At 31.3% G+C, this 18,708-nt stretch overlaps 2 protein-coding genes across 5 annotated transcripts; one reads left to right on the top strand and one right to left on the bottom strand.

Moving 5' to 3' along the window:
• Positions 1 to 6,067: 6,067 nt before the first annotated feature.
• On the top strand, positions 6,068 to 9,319 carry LOC8280332 (pentatricopeptide repeat-containing protein At1g09900). Of its 4 annotated transcripts, XR_007214772.1 has the most exons (4): positions 6,068 to 8,239; positions 8,823 to 8,890; positions 8,968 to 9,055; positions 9,172 to 9,319. XR_007214772.1 is itself a non-coding variant. In XM_015724307.3 (2 exons), exon 1 carries the CDS (start codon positions 6,490 to 6,492, stop codon positions 8,230 to 8,232), a length of 1,743 nt encoding a protein of 580 aa, XP_015579793.2. In that variant the 5' UTR covers positions 6,068 to 6,489; the 3' UTR covers positions 8,233 to 8,239; positions 8,823 to 9,319. The 4 variants fall into 4 exon arrangements, 1 of the variants encoding a protein (XP_015579793.2); XR_007214771.1 differs by having other exon boundaries at positions 8,968 to 9,319; XR_003080242.2 differs by having other exon boundaries at positions 8,823 to 9,055.
• Positions 9,320 to 13,466: 4,147 nt separating this feature from the next.
• Positions 13,467 to 17,660, bottom strand: LOC8280330 (oligopeptide transporter 4). Its single transcript, XM_002527301.4, has 6 exons — positions 16,998 to 17,660; positions 16,706 to 16,803; positions 15,187 to 15,762; positions 14,765 to 15,017; positions 14,446 to 14,628; positions 13,467 to 14,277 (listed from the first exon to the last, which is right to left on the bottom strand). The coding sequence occupies exons 1-6, from the start codon at positions 17,493 to 17,495 to the stop codon at positions 13,651 to 13,653; spliced, it is 2,235 nt and encodes a 744-aa protein (XP_002527347.1). The 5' UTR covers positions 17,496 to 17,660; the 3' UTR covers positions 13,467 to 13,650.
• Positions 17,661 to 18,708: the final 1,048 nt, after the last annotated feature.

Raw genomic sequence — 18,708 nt, 5'->3', positions numbered from 1 at the left:
GTTCTTGATTTTTAAATATATATATGTGTATATATATATTAAATTTTTTGTTCTTCCCTTTTGTTAAACACAAAAATTTAGGGAATTATATTTTAACTCTGCATTTGTCAGTATTTTAAAACTAAAAATTAATGTTTATAGAATTTAAAGATTACAGTACTGTTCTGAATAAAATTTACAGGCTAGTAGTTTCATTATTTTGATAAAAGGAAAATGTATTTGAAAGTAAATAAACAAAAATAATCAAATAATATTTTCATTTAGTTTTCATACAAACAACTTTTTTATGTTGTTGAGATAAAAATTAAAGTCTAAACTCAAAAAAAAAATAGCAATTTATTTAAATGAAAATCCAATAATAAAGTAATATATCAAATTAAATGACAAACCAATAATAAAATGATATAATAGATTATAGCATTTGAACAGTTATACTACAACTTATGATTCCATATTTTCTATATTTAAAAGAAAACATTGTAATTTTTTTTAAGTATATAAGAAAACTTAAAAATACGTATTATTTTCTGTAATATAACTTATTTATAAATCTAATTCAATGAAAGAATAGGATTACAACTTTTAATATGATTATTCTTTGATAACTAAAATTTTAATTCTTAAGAGGTAGTGTCAAAAGTTCTAATTTTGTATTAATAAGAAAAAAAAATAAAAGGTGCAGCATCAAAAGAAATTATAAAAACTTAAAAAAATTTTAAAAAAAACAAGTTATATGCATCTAATGTATACTTAATTATTAATATTAATATATTTAGCTTGTTTAACATCCATATAATATAACTAATTTTATATTTCAATTATTAAAGTATACTAATTTTTATTTATTGTCAAATTTTAATATAATTATTTAAACTCAAACTCGAGTGAGGTTTTATTGTATTTGTGTTATTTTTTATAAATCTGTAAAAAATAAATTTATTAGATATAATAATATTATATACATATATATGTGTTCAAATATGATTTTTGGGCTGATACGGAGAACAGGTCTAAACTTGAGGGATTAAGTTGGCAAAGTTTAGAACTATAAGGACCAAATGGTTAATTCAAGGATGTTGGATAATCAACCAAAAAAGAAACTGTAAACAGGCCCTACCACATGATAAGGACACGTGTTCACTATTGACTTTGTTTCCCAGTACTCCACATGATTCCTGGTCTAAATTATTAGCCAAAGGACAAGATATTTTGAGAAATGTCTTGCCGCTGTTGATGTTTGTACCTTAGATATTTTTGGAAGACGAGCAACGGAAGTGATACCTTTCTTTTCTCTTCTTTTCTTTTTTTCTTTTTTTTTTTTTTTGAAATCGACGGAGAAAACAAAGAGTCTATTAAGAGACTAGCCAATAAGATCAAGGCAATTGCTGAAGGGAATAAGTAAAATCCACCAACAGAATTGGGGAAGGAGATGCAACCATGCATATATTAAAACGCATGCCTTCACTGCTTTGTAAATACAGTGGCAGTCAGATATTATTCCTGGAGTTTTCATTTTACTATGCAAGGGTATGAGGAATCTTTGGGTAAAATATATATATATTTTCTTTAAATATGCAAGTGACATTAATTTAATTAGTCTTGATAGTGGCACATGTGTGTGCTATTGAATTCTTTCTTAAATGATTGGCTGACTTAACTTATTTGATAATATTTCAAAGGTCATCATATTATCGGCTAATTGGTTTACATTCTGTACTATTATTAATGTAAATAAATTTTATCCAACTAAAATCCAGGTTACCTTTTCATTGTTCTTATCAAGTTGAATATGCTTAGTTTGATAATGCTTTACTTACTCATTAACTAGCTTTTATTTTATCACAAAAGATCATTTTATATTTCTTTGAAGCTAACCGATTCACTTAAAAGAAATTTTAGCCAAGTTAGCTCCGTACATAATTGTATGATGAAATGTATGGTGTTATTCGGGTTTTATTGAGTAAAATGGGTCTTGATGGAGGTTGGTCCAAAAAGGCATTGTTATTAAAATTAAATTTCAGTAATTTTTCAGATTCAACAAGTAGCAACCTAATAGAAAAAAAGAGAAAAAGAAGAAGAAATTGTAAGCGTTGTGTATATAGCTTAGCAAAAAATGTGTACTAATAGAACTAAAATCATAACATTAATAATACAAAAAAAAAATTAGAAGAAATATTTTTCTCCAATAATGAAATGTTAGAATAGATAAAAAAAGGTAGCGGTTAAAAAACAAGTAACTTAAAAAAATTAAGTTAAAATATAAATTTTCTAAAGTTAAAAATAAAATAAATAAACAATAAATTTTATTTAAATTAGATCCAAATTCACTTTAAGTATGAAAAAATTAAAATATACACTTGAATTGAAATTTTGACACAATTTCTATGCACGAGCCCAACACTCTAATGAAAAATATTTTTTATAAACTAAAGTAAAATCTTTTACTTTAGAAATGGATAATTTTTTTTTTTATAAATATTAGACATATACATAGTAGACAAACAATACCATATTTTATGCTTCTTACTCCCCCAAATTATTAAATTACTTCAGACGTGAACTAATCATTGCTTGTTTTGAAGTATATCTAAATTGTTAAAATTTATAGAAAAATGCTTACAACACTCTCATTTAGATACTCTATTAGATAATTACTATCCTACTAATAGTTTATCAACCTAATAATTTATTATCTATTTAAAAAATTAAATTTATTTTATATTTCTTTTAATAATAAATGGAAAATAAACTTAGTTATTAATAAAAATATATATGTCTTTCACATACTTTATATGTTATAAGTTAAAATTCATTATTTTAAGTTCAAATTCGAAAATATTTACTACGTAATTAATATTTTCTAATAAATTTATATTTTTATAAATTATCTATATAAAAATTAAACAATTTAAAATTATTAAAAATATTATTATTCATGTAATAAAATATTTTTAAAATTGATCAGTAGTAAATAATGTTACTTTTTTTTTACTTATTAAAAATTATAAACTGATTTAATTTATTAATTAAGTAGTAAATAATTAGGTTAAAAAATTAGATAATACAAACCAATAAAAAATAATAGTCTAAAAAAGTATTTAAAAGAGAGTATTAATTAGCATTCTCCAATTTATAAATAAATTTTAAAGTATAAAAGTTTAAAGTTGGACTTATTTACAATATTCTTGTAAAAGCTTTTATGAACTTTAAACGAGTAAAAGTCATTAGTTTAGATGTAATTTTTCTGGTTATTCCGTTTTCCATCTCTATTTTAGAAACTAATTTATTTCCATAGAGCTAAAATAAGATTTTGCGGCATTTGGTTTTTTTGTCTCTAAAAGTTTGTTTTTTCTTTTTTAATTTTTTATCCAGTTTTGCCATTGATTCTATCTCTTGCTTAACACATTCTCTCCATCCATTCAACCTATCATTGTTTATACTACAAAATTACAAAAGAAAAACATGGTGCAAAGGCAAAACGTCTACAACTTATTTTGACAATATTATTGTGTTAGAAAGCAAGTGTCCTGTGTCTCGTATATACTCCTGTTGCTTTAAATTTTCTTTTAGCTTATTTTTCATACTGAATTTTTTAAAAACAAAAAAATAAATAAATATTAATAATATTTTCTTAAAATGTTTATACATTCATTCCAAATACAAAATTAGTTTCATTTAAAATATTAATCTAAACTTATAATATAACATAAAAAAATGTTAACAAAATTTACTTGTAAATGAAATTCATTTTCATTAGATTTAAATAAAACACAATCATATAGTATTTCTTTAATAATAATTTTAAACGTTTCTTTTTCAGATTTTTCTAGTGCCAAGGAAGCATGCCCACTTCTTTGGGGGGCAACGCCGAGTCTTGGGAAAATTAAAAAGATGATAGTTACTGTAATAAAGCTAATCCCCAAGAAAGAAAAGAACGCAGTAGGAGCCTAGAAAATTATCTTCAATAGAAGGTTAATAATAAATCAAGTGAGATTGATGCAATCATATAATGACACGTCTCGTCATTTCATATTGACTAAAGAACATCCAGCGTATACATGCTGTTCTTCCATCTCAAGATTAGGTTCAAACTCCATATCTAGATGATTCCAAAGATCAGGTCATGATAAAAACAAAAGAAGAAGCAGTATTTAATTAATAAAATAAATAAAGCATTTTACGTGTCAAAGTGGCCTTGCTGGTAGAGCAAAGCAAATCTTTCTTTTCCCTTTAAAAATAAAATTAGGAATACCTTAGGTTGTCCACAACGGATTGGTTAATAAAATTACAGATTCTTTTATAAGAAATATTACTCTTTATAGATAAAGTTAATTATATATTTAATTATAATATAAATTATTTTTATTAGCTGTCATATGTATTAATTGAATTATTTTTTAAATAATCTTTTATATAAATTTATATAGATATTGCAACACGTATAAAAATAATATATATGCATAATCGATCTATGTATTTAATTTATAACTAGAAACACATTTCTAAACGTACATCTAAATTGAGTCACCAAAGTCTCCTCTTTACTTTTCACCCTTCCAATAGGACTCTTTCTGAACGGGAAGACAAAAGGATTATCGTCCGATTTGGTGGCACCGGTCCACGTACCTGTCGCTAGGGAGGTAACATTTCTTTGTATTGATCCGGATGAATGTTACGTAAATGAACATGCATGATTATTACCTATGTGTATAAACCTTGATTGGTCAGCCTCTTGTTTCTGGTATTTTTATTTTATTTTTTTGTGTATACTTTTACAAATTAATCTGAACTGTGTTTTACAAACTTTTTTCTTTTTCTTAGGCCACACATATATATAAAAGATATAAATCTTTTTATATATATTATTATATTTTAATATATAAATTTATATATAATATTATAATTTTTATTAATTTATTGATTAATAAGTTACTTTTCAATTAGATAATAATTTTAATATTACATAAATAATAAATTAATTTCTTAATTAGAAAATAATTTTAATTTTAAAAGATAAAATATTAAATAAAATTTAATATTATATTAACTGATAAATTATTTTTAATTATAAAATAATTATAATCTTAAAAATAATAATTTAATTATATTTATCCTATTAATTTATATAATTAAAAATTTAATTAATTTGATTTTATATTATCTTATTAATAAAATTAAAATATTATAAATATTATAAAAAATTATAAAAAATAAATATTTTTATTAAATTTTATTTTGTAAACTCAATAAATATTATTATTTATAATTAAAATAATTATATAATATATAAATAAATAACTAATTAAATAATAAATAATTGACATACAAAATTAGGCTACAGGTGGATTCTCAATTTATTCTCACAATTCACAAATAATATTTAGTACTCAAGTGGTCATCTGCTGATATTTTATTAGTCCATTTGATTCTTATTTTTCTTTTCTTGACTATGAATTCAAGGTTATCGGCGAATTATTTTAAACAATTTGATAGAGCCGAATTCAGAAAAATATATGAAATGGGAATATGATACAATAGTATTTATTATTTCAATTGATATATAATGAAAAATATGATAGATACGGTATTTCAAAGAATTTTTGTAGTCTAGTAATAGATGTCAAACTAACCCTTGATGAAAGTAATTACTGAATTACTTTTGAAATATGAAAGTTTTTTGAATATTTTGCTATTGATTTCTTTGAGGTAAAAGATTGTTTTATTGCTATGGACTGACAGGGCCACCTCAATACAAATCGTATCGATAAGATATAAAGATGAGAAGGAAGCGAGGGTGCAAAATTTTTCAACACTCAAAAGCATATTTTTTAGGAAAATTAATAAAAATGCTTATGTTTTTTTCTATTTTTATTAAAAATACTGTATAATCTTTTTAGACTTAAACCAGTTTTTTTCTTTTTGATAGAAAAAAGAAAAAAGGTGAAAGAAAGAAATTCCTTGAAACACAACCAGATGTTGAGAACTTGAGATTGGGCCGAATTGTGTATCAATTATCAAACCTATATGTTTAAGAAGAAGGAAAACCCAAATCCGGTGTTAACTTGGGCAATCTTCATTTTGAGCAGAGATTGTTCAATTTAGCCCATTTGGATTTTAATATAAAGGCCTAATTTCCACCTTTCAAATGAAAAATCCCACCCCACCTGCGGTACACCACCCACCCTTCGCTTCATTGAGCACCTTGCCGAACCCAGAAGAAGACATAAAACTAGATAAGCAATAACGCCGGCATACATAACGTTCTTCGCTTTCTCTTAAAGTCTATAATCTTCACGGTAATCTTTGTCTACTCTCTCTCTCTCTCTCTCTCTCTCTCTCTCTATTTCCATGTTCACCCTCTAAAACACAAAACCACCTTCACTTTCTGTATCCAAGAAGCAAAACGATCGAGTTAAGTCTACACATAGTTCTGCTTAGGCATGAATGTTTGAATTATAGGTTCAGGTATTATACAACTAAGCTGAGATTATGGACTTGATAGTGCGTACAAATCATTCCCATGAAGGGTTTTGCTCATTTCAACACTTACATAGAGAAAATACAAGAACTAGTAGTGGTTTTGCTGGAGTCAGGGTTAGGGTTAGAAAGTTGAAACGGAGTCGTATTTTTGCCGTTTCTTTCAATGGAAAACTTCAAAGTCTTGATAAGCTACCAAATGGGCATTTGGGAAATGGACATGTTAGTTTGAGTCCTATACATTCTTTGACCAATTTTGAGGAAATTGAGAGCAATAATAATCTTTCTAAATTGGTTAGAAATGGGGAATTAGAGGAAGGTTTTAGGTTTCTTGAAAGCATGGTTTATCGTGGAGATATTCCTGATATAATCCCTTGCACCAGTTTAATTCGTGGGTTTTGTAAGATTGGAAAGACTAGGAAGGCAACTCGAATTATGGAAATAATAGAAGATTCTGGTGCGGTGCCTGATGTAATAACTTATAATGTATTAATTAGTGGGTATTGTAAGGCAGGGGAGATTGATAATGCCTTAGGGGTTTTGGACCGAATGAGTGTCGCGCCTGATGTTGTTACGTATAATACAATTTTGCGAACTTTGTGTGATAATGGGAAATTGAAGCTAGCAATGGAAGTTCTTAATCGGCAATTGGAAAAGGAGTGTTATCCAGATGTGATCACATATACCATATTGATTGAAGCAACTTGTAGAGAAAGTGGGGTTGCGCAGGCCATGAAGCTCTTAGATGAGATGCGAAGCAGGGGATGCAAACCGGATGTGGTTACTTATAATGTTCTTGTCAATGGGATATGCAAGGAAGGGAGGTTGGATGAAGCGATTAAGTTCTTGAACAGCATGCCATCGTATGGATGCCAACCTAATGTAATAACTCATAATATTATTTTGCGTAGCATGTGTAGTACTGGAAGGTGGATGGATGCAGAAAAGCTGTTGGCTGATATGGTTCGTAGGGGTTGTTCTCCTAGTGTTGTTACTTTCAACATATTGATTAATTTCTTGTGCCGTAAGGGCTTATTAGGTAGAGCAATTGATGTTTTGGAGAAGATGCCTAAGCATGGCTGCACTCCGAATTCTTTAAGTTACAATCCATTGCTTCATGGGTTTTGCAAAGAAAAGAAGATGGAAAGGGCAATTGAGTATTTGGGAAAAATGACTTCTAGGGGTTGTTATCCTGATATTGTGACCTACAACACTTTGCTAACTGCATTATGTAAAGATGGAAAGGTTGATGCTGCAGTTGAGTTACTTAATCAGCTGAGTAGCAAAGGTTGCTCACCTGTTCTGATAACTTACAATACTGTGATTGATGGGCTTTCCAAGGTGGGGAAGACGGACCAAGCTGCGATACTTTTGGATGAGATGCGGGCAAAGGGTCTCAAACCTGATATAATCACCTACTCTTCACTTGTCGGCGGGCTAAGCAGAGAAGGAAAGGTTGATGAAGCAATTAAGTTTTTTCATGATTTGGAAGTGTTGGGTGTCAAACCAAATGCTATCACCTATAATGCTATCATGTTGGGACTTTGTAAGGCTCGAAAGACTGACCGCGCAATTGACTTCTTGGCTTATATGGTACAAAGGGGATGTAAGCCAACTGAAGCTTCATATACCATCCTCATTGAGGGCCTAGCTTATGAAGGTTTAGCTAAAGAGGCTTTAGAGTTATTAAATGAGCTGTGCTTGAGGGGAGTGGTGAAGAAGAGTTCTGCAGAAAAGGTGGCAGTCAGGATGTAGCTTGCAGGCATGCCATCTTTTGCTCTCAAATGCTGCCGTGCTGTTTTCTAGTAAATTTTTCCCTTGGATTTTGCGAGTCATGCTCTTCTAGCATAGATAAATTTATAAGAGCCTTCCTTTTATTTTCTTTGTTTTTCTCTTCAAATTTTAGTTTTAACTTTTTATAATGAGTAAAATCGAAGTTAAGTTTTGGTAGGTTGTTCATGCAGTTCATATACTCGCTCTGGTTGGTCTCTGGGACATGGGTACACTTCATACCCTTCATGAACGAAGCACTAGGATGTCACTTCTGGTTTTAGCTATTAATACTAATCTTAGTTTTTGTTTTGCTTTCACCTTTATGTGTATGTGCAAGGGATAAAAGAATTTGTCCCTTTCCCATGAGAATGATCCTGGGCTGATACTGTTTGCTCCAGCCTCAATAGTAAAATAAACTGTAAACTGTTTATCTGATACTTCTCTTCTCTGGTCTATGAAGCTTTGGCTTAACTAGACATTGTTAGCTTCATAAATTAAAGCATGAAACTAGTGCAACAGACCTGTAACTCTACTTAGGCATCTGTTGTATAAATGGTTCACTTATCCGGCAGGTATTTGATGCTTGATAAGAATGAATGGACATGGGGCAGACAGATCAATATGGGAGATTCCAGATGTGGTACGGCTATGACTCCCACCTAATCAGATAAGGTTAACCTAGGAGAATGTTTGTTAACAAAACTTGTGAGTTCGTAGGAGTGATAGAAGAAGACAGGTGGTGCATAAAAGGATGAGGTGTACGTGAACAGCAGAGTTGCAAGCGACATGATTCACACAGCAAAAGGTTAGCTATGAATTGAAAGGATTATGTAAACCTGATTTTTTGTTTTTTTGTTTTAAATGGTTCTAATAACGCACTTGCATGGAAATTCTGTGCAAAATTGCTTCCTGCTTCTACAGATAGAATTCCACGTTTGAAAAACGCCAAATGAGAGTAACTACTCTTCCACGTATTTTGTTATCTGTATTCCTTTTATGTAACAAGGCTGGGCCTTATTGGGCACAAATTACTGACTGACTAATTACAATGTTGTCTTTTTTTCTTTTTTCTTTTTTTTAAACACAATCTTTCCCCTTCTCTGTTTATTCTCAAAGTCGAATGGTCTGACAGGAACTATCATCTTCTGTTTTAGTGCGAAAAAGAAAATTTAAATTCATCTTGGCTCGTGCTTGCTATTTAAATTAGACATTAAGCGTGGTAGAATGCTAATAATTACGAGGAAAAATTGAGTGATAATTGATAGTATATACTCCCTTTCTAGGCTAGGCTTTCAATCGTGTTAGTGAGTGGAGGGAGGAAGCATGCCTGTGATATATTCAATAACTTTTAAACAAGCTACTATATTGTATTTTCATTGTAATGTACTTTTTGGAAATGTGTTATGGAAAGATGAAATTTCATTAAATGGCAAATAAATATTTGGGCCCATTTTAGGAATATAAATGAAGTTATTCACGTTCAAAGATATTTATTTCATAGTAGATAAATAATTATGCGCATTTATGAATAATCTTTCCTTTAATATATATATATAATGAGTATTAACATAAAGCAAAACATCAAAAATCTAAAATTTCTAAATTAAAACCTGGGTTCTTTCCCGTTATCTAATCTTGATCGTGCTGTGATTGCAACCAAAAATAACATACTTGAGCTGGATAGAAGATAGTGGAAGAAATGTTATACTTGAGTTACCATGCTTAACTTAAATTCAAACAATAAAAATCGTCAAATATACAGGCCCTTTTGATTTTCTAACGCAAACCAACCAATGAATATTAAAGCTAAAACTCGCTTACAGTGGTAGCCTAGCGGGATGGCTTTATCCCAACTGACTTAAAGTTATAGATTCAAATTCTAAGGCGACCGTTTGTTGAATGCCTCGTTTTAATTGGATTTTCTCCTAACTCCGAAGTTGATACCATGACAACAGATTTGAGCTAGATTCAAACTAGCTATGGCTTTATAAACATTCTATAGCGGAAAAGAACCCGTATAGTCACACTCTATATGGAGATAGCTATTGTGGTTCTCTTCTTTTTCTTTTCTTTTTTTTTAAAGAATAGCCAAAGTTGGTAAGTCTTTTCCAGATTTATACTCTCCTTTTTACAGTTATTAATTTTATGGGTGAGACCAGATTCTATTGATTAGCTTGTAAAACTTGGTAAATGAAAACTCAACCTTTCCTAATCTTATACTAATATACAAGGAGTTAGTTCGGAAAATAAATAGATTTATTCGACGTTATATTATTTGAATTTTGACTTTTGTACTTATATACATGAGCGTAAAAGAATAATTTTTTTTTTTAGACTCGGCCATAATCTGAATTAGCTAAATAACATATAATACCTGATTCCAGGAAAAGAATATCCACAAAAAAAAAAGGTATATATTCTTTTTCAAATTTTGTTCTCAACGTAGTCCAATCTACTTGTAAGATATCTCTTTTTTAACCGTGGAGTCGCACACTATCACCTTGATTTTGTTTTTTTCTCCTTGTTTTGTGCACTGCAAATATTCTTAAATGATTATTTGCTCCTACATAAACATTTAATACATCATGCATTCAGAGATTCACTTTTGTTCTTCTCTTTTTTTTCCCTTAAATACAAAAGGGTTTTTGTCTCTTATAATCTTTGTAAGATCTTCTCTACCACACGCAAGAAATCATTTTAATTTTTAAATAAAAAAAAAATAGAGAGAGGTAGGCAGCATGCATGTGTTTATGTGAGGGAGAGAAATAAAGACCCCGCAAATTCGTACAAAAAGATATATTAATTCATCGCCGTTACATATATATCAAGAAAAAATAAGAATAAAACTTCCATATCAATGAGTGATGGAGAGAACTTCTTCATCATTATCATCTCCAAGAAACGGCAGAGAAGAAGAAGGGCTGCTTTCTTGCTGGGGTCGTCTAAAGCTGAAGCTTCCATGGACAAAGGAAAGAATTAGCAGCGCTGATGGTTGTGGCGGCAGCAGCAGCGTAACCACAAGGCAGAGAAGAGTTGCGGGTTGGAACATAACATCACTTTTTATGAGAAACGATAGGCAACAGAGACCAGCCGGTGGTTTTAGGTATGATCCTTTAAGCTATGCTCAAAATTTTGATGAGGGTTGTTGGGATGATTATAATGAAGATGGAATATATCGTGGATTCTCTTCAAGATTTGTTCTTCCTCCTTCTTCAAGATCAATTAATGCAGACCATGATAAATAAAATGTTCTTGGATGTATAGGGTTTTTCTTGATATCTGTAATGGAAAGAACTGTTAAACTACAAATGGTATAACTGATCGTAAAAGAAAACTTCCAATTTCACGGATACTTTTATGTTTTCTGCCGTTGAAAATAATAGCATACACAGTTTTGGTTTCCATTGCTTAAGTGTCTTTATTTATCATTCACCTTCAATTAATATACACTTCAATTCTTCAAGTAGAGCTTCGAAAATTTCGTGTATAAAATGTTATTTCTCACCTAAGCTATGGATTCTTTTCCCCTTCTAAGATATTAAATGAGTTTTTGTTGATGACCAGTATTTCTTCTTGGAGATTCCGGCATGAATTTTGCTATTCCACATCATATTTAGTCTTTTCAAAGCTGGGTGCCAAATTCCTTCCTTTCCATGTTTTTCTGAAGATTTATTGTCTAATTGATACTGGAATGGAATGAGTGTGAGGTTTTGAGTTTAAAGCTAATGAGAGCCAGCTTTAACGAAAGAAAGGCCACTGCCATATAGTATATAAAGACAATTACTAACAGGCTTACTAAAATATGGAGATGAGGACAAATTTCACAGTAAATTTGAGTGTACTTCGAGCTTATCAGCCATCAGGAGATCTTAGTTGTTAAGAAATGAAATCATGATAGTATATATGTGGGACAAACTATAGCACTTAGAAATCACTGTAGTGATATTCATTCTTAACCATTATTAACTTTCGTGTCCGTTTATTTACTTCTAGAGTAAGTGGCAAGTCTGGGTCAACAAATTTATCCTCTGGGAAATCAACTTCAATTTCACAAACTTGATTTCCTTAATTCTCACTGAGGACCAGCAGATAAAGGAGCCTACATAAACCAATCAAGTTTTGCCATATACTTGTCATTGTTGTACCTTGTACAACCAGTCGGGTAGTGTTGCATATGTACTGTCATTTTTGTTTCACTTATTATCCCGCTGAATGTATCACATTAGATTAGTTTCTTAATGGGTGACTATGAAATATTACCAGCATTAATAATATTTCCTTTTCTATTATGGGTAAATTTAGATTTTATTTAAATTGAAATACACATTTATTTTATTTTATTTTTGATCAGAGACACACAGTTATTAATAAACTAACTTTACAAGTGCAAGAAAATAATACTATTTCAAATATTAAGTTTGTATAAAATTTTGATTTAAGCAAGTTATGAAAATAATCAAACAAAAAGCTCTAATTATATGGATGTTACTAATAGCATAAGCTACACTACATTATATAAAATATTGAAAAAAGCACATGTATGGAGATCCTATATCGGATTAAGTGAGAAATTTCTATTCCTAAATTCAGGATTAATCTTAAACCCAGTCATGGGAGGTGTTTTAGTCATGAATCATCCGATGTGTAGTGTAGCCACTTGTATAGAGATCATGGAAAATGATGAGAGGCTCGGTTCGGTTCGGTAGATGAAGAATGTGTTCAGGTAAGAGCAGAGCAAAGCAAAAGAAAAGAATGCATGAAGAGTATGTTCATAAACCACATGCGGGATGTCTGTACAGGGAGAGTAGGATCATTTGGGTTGGAGACTGTAGTAATTTGTTGACAGAGGTAAGTGAGTGTGCAACCACCATTAATTAACAATGTTTAATGAATGAGAATTGAACTGCTGAAATTTTTACTCTTAATCCTTTAATATATCTCTAGTTTTAGTCCATCGAAATAATAATTAATTTCTTACCTTGATTTGAATGCTGGATATTTCAAAAAGAAAAAGAAAAAAACACATAGCTATTACAATTATATGTATAAGAATTTTTAAAATTGAAGGTGCTGCGTAATTCCCTTTTTTCAACTAATTGATTCACAAAAAAATTATCAAATTCCACAGACGATTTGCAATTTGCCATATTTGATTTGCAGGAGGTTATATATTATATCTTTTGAGTACTGAGGGAAGAGAATGGGCAGCGGTGAGATTAGATTTATAATGCTCAACATTAGATAATAAATAAGCATTCATAACCAGGACATGGAAAGAAATTTGCAATTTGCGCGAAAAAACCATGTTTGTAACATTCTGAACCAACTTAATCCAACCCAAATCCAGTATATCATACACTTCTACTTAATTCGATATTCAACTATGAAATGATAACTCTTTTAAAATATCGGGCACCCATCAGATATAATACCCTTTGCAGTTGGGCAGGAAGCAAGCGGACAGTGCTCAGGATCAATATTAGGATCGGAACCCCACCAGTGCATGTTAACATTTTCAAGTCCCAGTGTAAAGTAAATAAGAACTGCCATGAAAGCCACTCCAGCATCAAGAGCTGCTGACAGGACATAGTTATACCTCTGCCACCAATTCTTTCTGTACCTAAAGATGAAAAAATTGAATATTGTTCCAACCAAAATCCAGGAATTGAAGTTGACTGCAGTTGCCGGTGGCATAATGGCAGTCGCCCCAAACAGTACTGGAAGATTAATCAGTGGTATCCAAGTTTGGTTTGGGAATTTCTTGTGGAAAAGCCATACTACAACTGGTCCTAATAATCCTCCAAGGAAGAACCAATTAAGAGCTGAGTATTCTCCAAGAGATCCAAAAATCCTCTTCGGTCCCACTAAACCCCAGATGACTGATGCATCAAAGAAGACACGACTGCCCGGGCAAGTCCAAGGACTGTTTGACGGAAGGAGCTGATCCTGACATATGTAGTCAATTGAATCAAGAAGCCACCATGCTACACCCAAGTTGATAGTTCCAGCAATGATCGTTCCTATGAACTGAAAAAATGTAGTTTCTTGACCTTTAATTATCAACTATTAAAGAAGTAAAACCAAAATTTATTGCATGAAACAAGAACTATGAAAGAAAACAGTGACAGGCGAATAGCTCAGCGATCAAGTATCTGCCTCTCATATTACATAAAGAGAACGAAAGAAAATTGTTACCTGCACAAGAAACATGGACCTTGGAGGGATCTTCATGTAATGGCCTAGCTTGAAATCACTAAGAAAGGAAACTGCCTGAGACATGCTCATGTAACCATAGGTCTTGAAGCAGACATTGGCTATAGGTCTTCCAGGATATATAAGACCCATAATATATTCTGTGATGATATTCAGTCCTGGTGTCTGTAAATTGAGAAATTATATCATTAGTGAATTAATTATTCAATTTGCAAATTTAGCATGCTGAAGTTTTGATCTCAAATTGCTTAATTTGCTCAAAGTGGAAGTATATGGAGTCAAATCAATGTCTTGATCATACCTGATTTGTGGTGGCAGTGATAATGCTAATAGGAAGGGTGAAAATGAAGGCAAGAGCAGCTGCAAGTATAAGCCCCCACCATGGTAATTGGACTTGGTCGTTCATGAAAATGCAAAGTGCAAGGGAGGCTACAAATGTCACTGCAAGAAGCACATAAAACCACCAAGTTGGAATGTCTCTGTAACTCTTCATTAATCTTGTGTGGACATCTTCCTTTCCCTCGTATGAGGCTTTGTATCGGTCATAAATTTCCCTGTATATTTTCCAACATTTTCAACACATATGCAAGATCTAAAAGATAACATTATGTTAGAGAAGAGAGATTACTGGATGTGCCAAACACATATGCGACAAACTCATAGAACTGAAGGACCACAGATTGTGGAATACACATATATATTAATTCGATAGCGTACTGATACCTTCCATAGAACAAGGCCACATGAGTAAGAGTAGCTGCAATAGTGGCAAAACCAAGTCCATAAGAGACAGCAAAGAAGGTGCTCATGTGTACTCTCCCCAACTTCTGATACTGGGCCATATCTAACTCGAATTTATCATTGATGATGGCTGAAAAGTTATATCTTGCACCTTGTGCATCGAACAAGTGAGAAGAAATGATTGGATATGTTTTAGCATTGTACAAATTTAGTCCCCAGTAAGTTATTGGTGTCAACACGTATAATATCAATACGTATCCTATAAAGACGTTGACAATGGCAAAGAAGGGAGTAAGAAGAGGGCTTAACAGGAAAGAAGCTATTGTTGACCAGTCAAGTGTGAAGGCTCCAACTCCTAGTCCTCCCATTCCAGACCCTATTTGCTGTGCAGTAACTGACTTTGGGAATGCCCAGCATATCCATGCCACGCTTTGTACTGTTTGGAACAGGTAACCAGGTACCAAGTACCATAAAAAGCTACATGTTAGTGCAATCACAAAGAATTTCACTCTTGACATACGATTCCCATTTTCTGTTTCTTCTTTTTCATGCAATGTCCTGCATATTCAATGAAGAATCACAAGTTATAAATTGAAAATGAGATTCATTTACGATGCTTTTTATATATACAAATTCAGCAAAGTAAGTGCCATACAGGAAACCTTGCAACAAGCAAAGGTCAGAGAGAAAACAGACTATAGATTGAAGTTGGTTTAGCTTAATTAAGAAAGTTTCCAAAAAAAAAAAAACTTCATCATATATGTGGCATAAAAAGAGATTAGAAAGATTGCTGAGCAGATACTTTGTAATTAATTGTGAGTTGGGCTATAAAGGGATCAACTTGGATGATGTTAACAGGCTAATGTTAGGTGTTAGGTTCGGGAAGGTGCATCAAGGCAAAATATCATTGCAAGATGACATGTAAGTAAATGTACTATTAGTCATAGCTTGGAAAAGTTTGGGACAGTAGACCACAATTTAGATGTAAAAGCTTTGCAAATTTTTGGTACTAACATTAAATTCTGAGAAGGGTTCATTGTTCAGATTTTAACTTTCAATGCACATTAATTAAAACAACCAGAAAAAGAAAACCATTTTAATTCATGGAGATGGAGAAACTTTAATCAAAATTAGTGACTTTGTAAAGACATGAAAAGTTTTATGATATTTTAATGATTTGATAGAAGACAAAAACATTTTCTTGGAAGAATAACCAATAATCCACCTAGGGATTATTCGCAACATGCAAAGGAAACATGTACAAGAGACAAGTAACATTGTGTGCAACAAGTCCAAGACACAAGTAGTGAACAAAATCATTCGGCCATTAACATCAGACCAAGGCAATGACGGTGAAATCCCACTGCACAATAAAGTTAAAAGTATAAATTGTCTTAATCATTGTATGCGAAACACAGAAAACTCCACTGTGTTTCCACATTTTCAAGTTTCAGGTTTCAATTTCCGTGCTACGTGTATCACAACCCAAAGCTACAGTTACCTGAAAAGGGAGATCTGAACGAGGGTGCCAGGCCACCACATGTGTGCTGGCTCGACTACATATTTCCTTAGAAGCCCGGCCCAGCCATATCCCAAAGCCTGAAAAACAAAATTCCCAAAAAGCTTTTATGTAAATCTTTTCAAATTTCAAGAATTGAAATTCTTCTGCACAATTAGCATGTATCAATAACACCCAAAACTTCACCCAAAAAAAAAAAATGATAATATCCAGAACCTAATGATTATATATATGAAACATTATGGAGAATAAGATCTTAGGAAGGAGAGCTGACCTGTGTAGTGATGATAAGAACCCAAGAAGCGAGAAAGGAGATACTTCTCCCGTAAATAGCTTTAATAATATTAACAATTTCAATAGCATAAGCGGAGCCATTCCCAAAAGCACTACCAGCATTAGCAAATATAGAAATCAAAACATGTTCTTTAACATTAAATGGTCCGGGATTAAGAGAAAACTCTCTACCCCCAAACCCAGGAATCCTAAACTTTGTTTGAGGAAGCACAGCAGCCATGACCCGTCCGATGGGAAGTGTAGCAACCTGAACGGTGATCTGGGTAATGACAAGTGGCTCCGTACGATACGAGAAAAACTGGTTGAGGAAAGAGAGAAGGCAGCACGAAACAAGACCTAAAAACCACATTCTGAAAGTCCATACTGGCAGGGAAGGATCGTCGGTGTTTGATACGGTTAAACGGACTTCTTCTATTGGTGAAATCTCGTCTTCTTCAAGTTTCTTGGTTGGTGGCGCTTCTATCTCTACACTTCCCATGCTCGAGTAATATGAGAGACAGAGAGATTGTGGGTTTTGGGATTTTCTCGGAATGTAGGGAGCAACCAATAAAGATTCTAGCTTTTAGTATTTCAGTTTGGTATATTGTTGGAATCTTAGGAACGTATTTATAATGGAAACGTTGTCATTATTCCTATAACAATTGAGTTCATGAGTAATCGGGATGCTGTTGCTTTCTTAAATCAAAAAATTGAAATTAATTTTAATGGGAAAATTACAATGGCATCCCTAAATTTTATTCTAAAAGCACTTTTGTCCTATTTTTTTCAAGAATTAAGCTTTCATCCTTACGATTAAATTTGGTAAACAATTTAAATCCAAAGAGTTTACCAGCAAACTTTTTATTCTCTATATTTATAAAATAAAGATAACTTATTCCTATGTTTATAAAATGATAAATACTTCAATTTTATATTTCTTAGCCAAACTTAAAATTTAATATATTATTTTCATAATTTATTTTATCATTGTCTGCTCTTATGGAAATTGTCTTTTTTTAACCTATCAATTCCTTATTCTATGATATAATCAGTCATTTTTTACTATAATATGATCAACCAATACAACTAATTGTGAAGATTTGCTTAAATTTATGTAAATAGCTTGGGGTATAATTTATAAATTAAACAAATTTTAAAAGGAAATATCATGAGCTAAAAGTCTTCAAATTAATGCAGAATTATTGCTATGGAAGTAAAATTTAAAATAAAATAGTAGATTGAAAAAGAAGAGATTTCATTTAAAAAAAAAAAACAAATAACAGTAAAATGGAGTAGGAAAATAATGAATAGAGTGTGAAAAGTTAAAACCAAAAGTACATGGACTAAAATGATTGTTTCCAAGAATTTTGTAGCCAGCGGGTGTTTTAACTTTTACAGATTTGGTTATTTCGTACACTTTTCAGTTTTCACCACATTACATTTAACAGGAAAGAGGTTAACGGTGGATATAACAGTTTCCAATCGATCCGTGTAATAGCGAACGGTGCGGAAAATTGTCACTTTAATTGGAAAAGAAAAAAAAAAAAAAGAAGAAGATAATTAACGCCGTTTCAAAACTATTTAATTCGGGTGATTAGATTCAGTCTTCTTCTTTTTATTGTTTTCTTAAAAAAAAAAAAAATAAATAAAAAAGAGAATCAGTCTATTAATAATAAATGAAATTTATTTCACCTCACCTTAAGTCAAAATAT

This window comes from Ricinus communis, chromosome 2, assembly GCF_019578655.1.
Source record: "Ricinus communis isolate WT05 ecotype wild-type chromosome 2, ASM1957865v1, whole genome shotgun sequence".
Classification (NCBI taxonomy): domain Eukaryota; kingdom Viridiplantae; phylum Streptophyta; class Magnoliopsida; order Malpighiales; family Euphorbiaceae; genus Ricinus; species Ricinus communis.
Note: the sequence above shows the minus strand (reverse complement) of the source record. Positions and strands in the feature narration are given on the sequence as shown.

Excerpts from the sequence above, each read along its gene's own strand:
- LOC8280332 (XM_015724307.3), top strand. The coding sequence starts at position 6,490 with ATGGACTTGATAGTGCGTACAAATCATTCCCATGAAGGGTTTTGCTCA.
- LOC8280330 (XM_002527301.4), bottom strand. The coding sequence starts at position 17,495 with ATGGGAAGTGTAGAGATAGAAGCGCCACCAACCAAGAAACTTGAAGAA. Across the intron at positions 14,629-14,764 it reads TCACTGCCACCACAAATCAG|ACACCAGGACTGAATATCAT; the intron begins GTATGATCAAGA and ends CTCAATTTACAG. Across the intron at positions 14,278-14,445 it reads GGTCCATGTTTCTTGTGCAG|TTCATAGGAACGATCATTGC; the intron begins GTAACAATTTTC and ends ACATTTTTTCAG.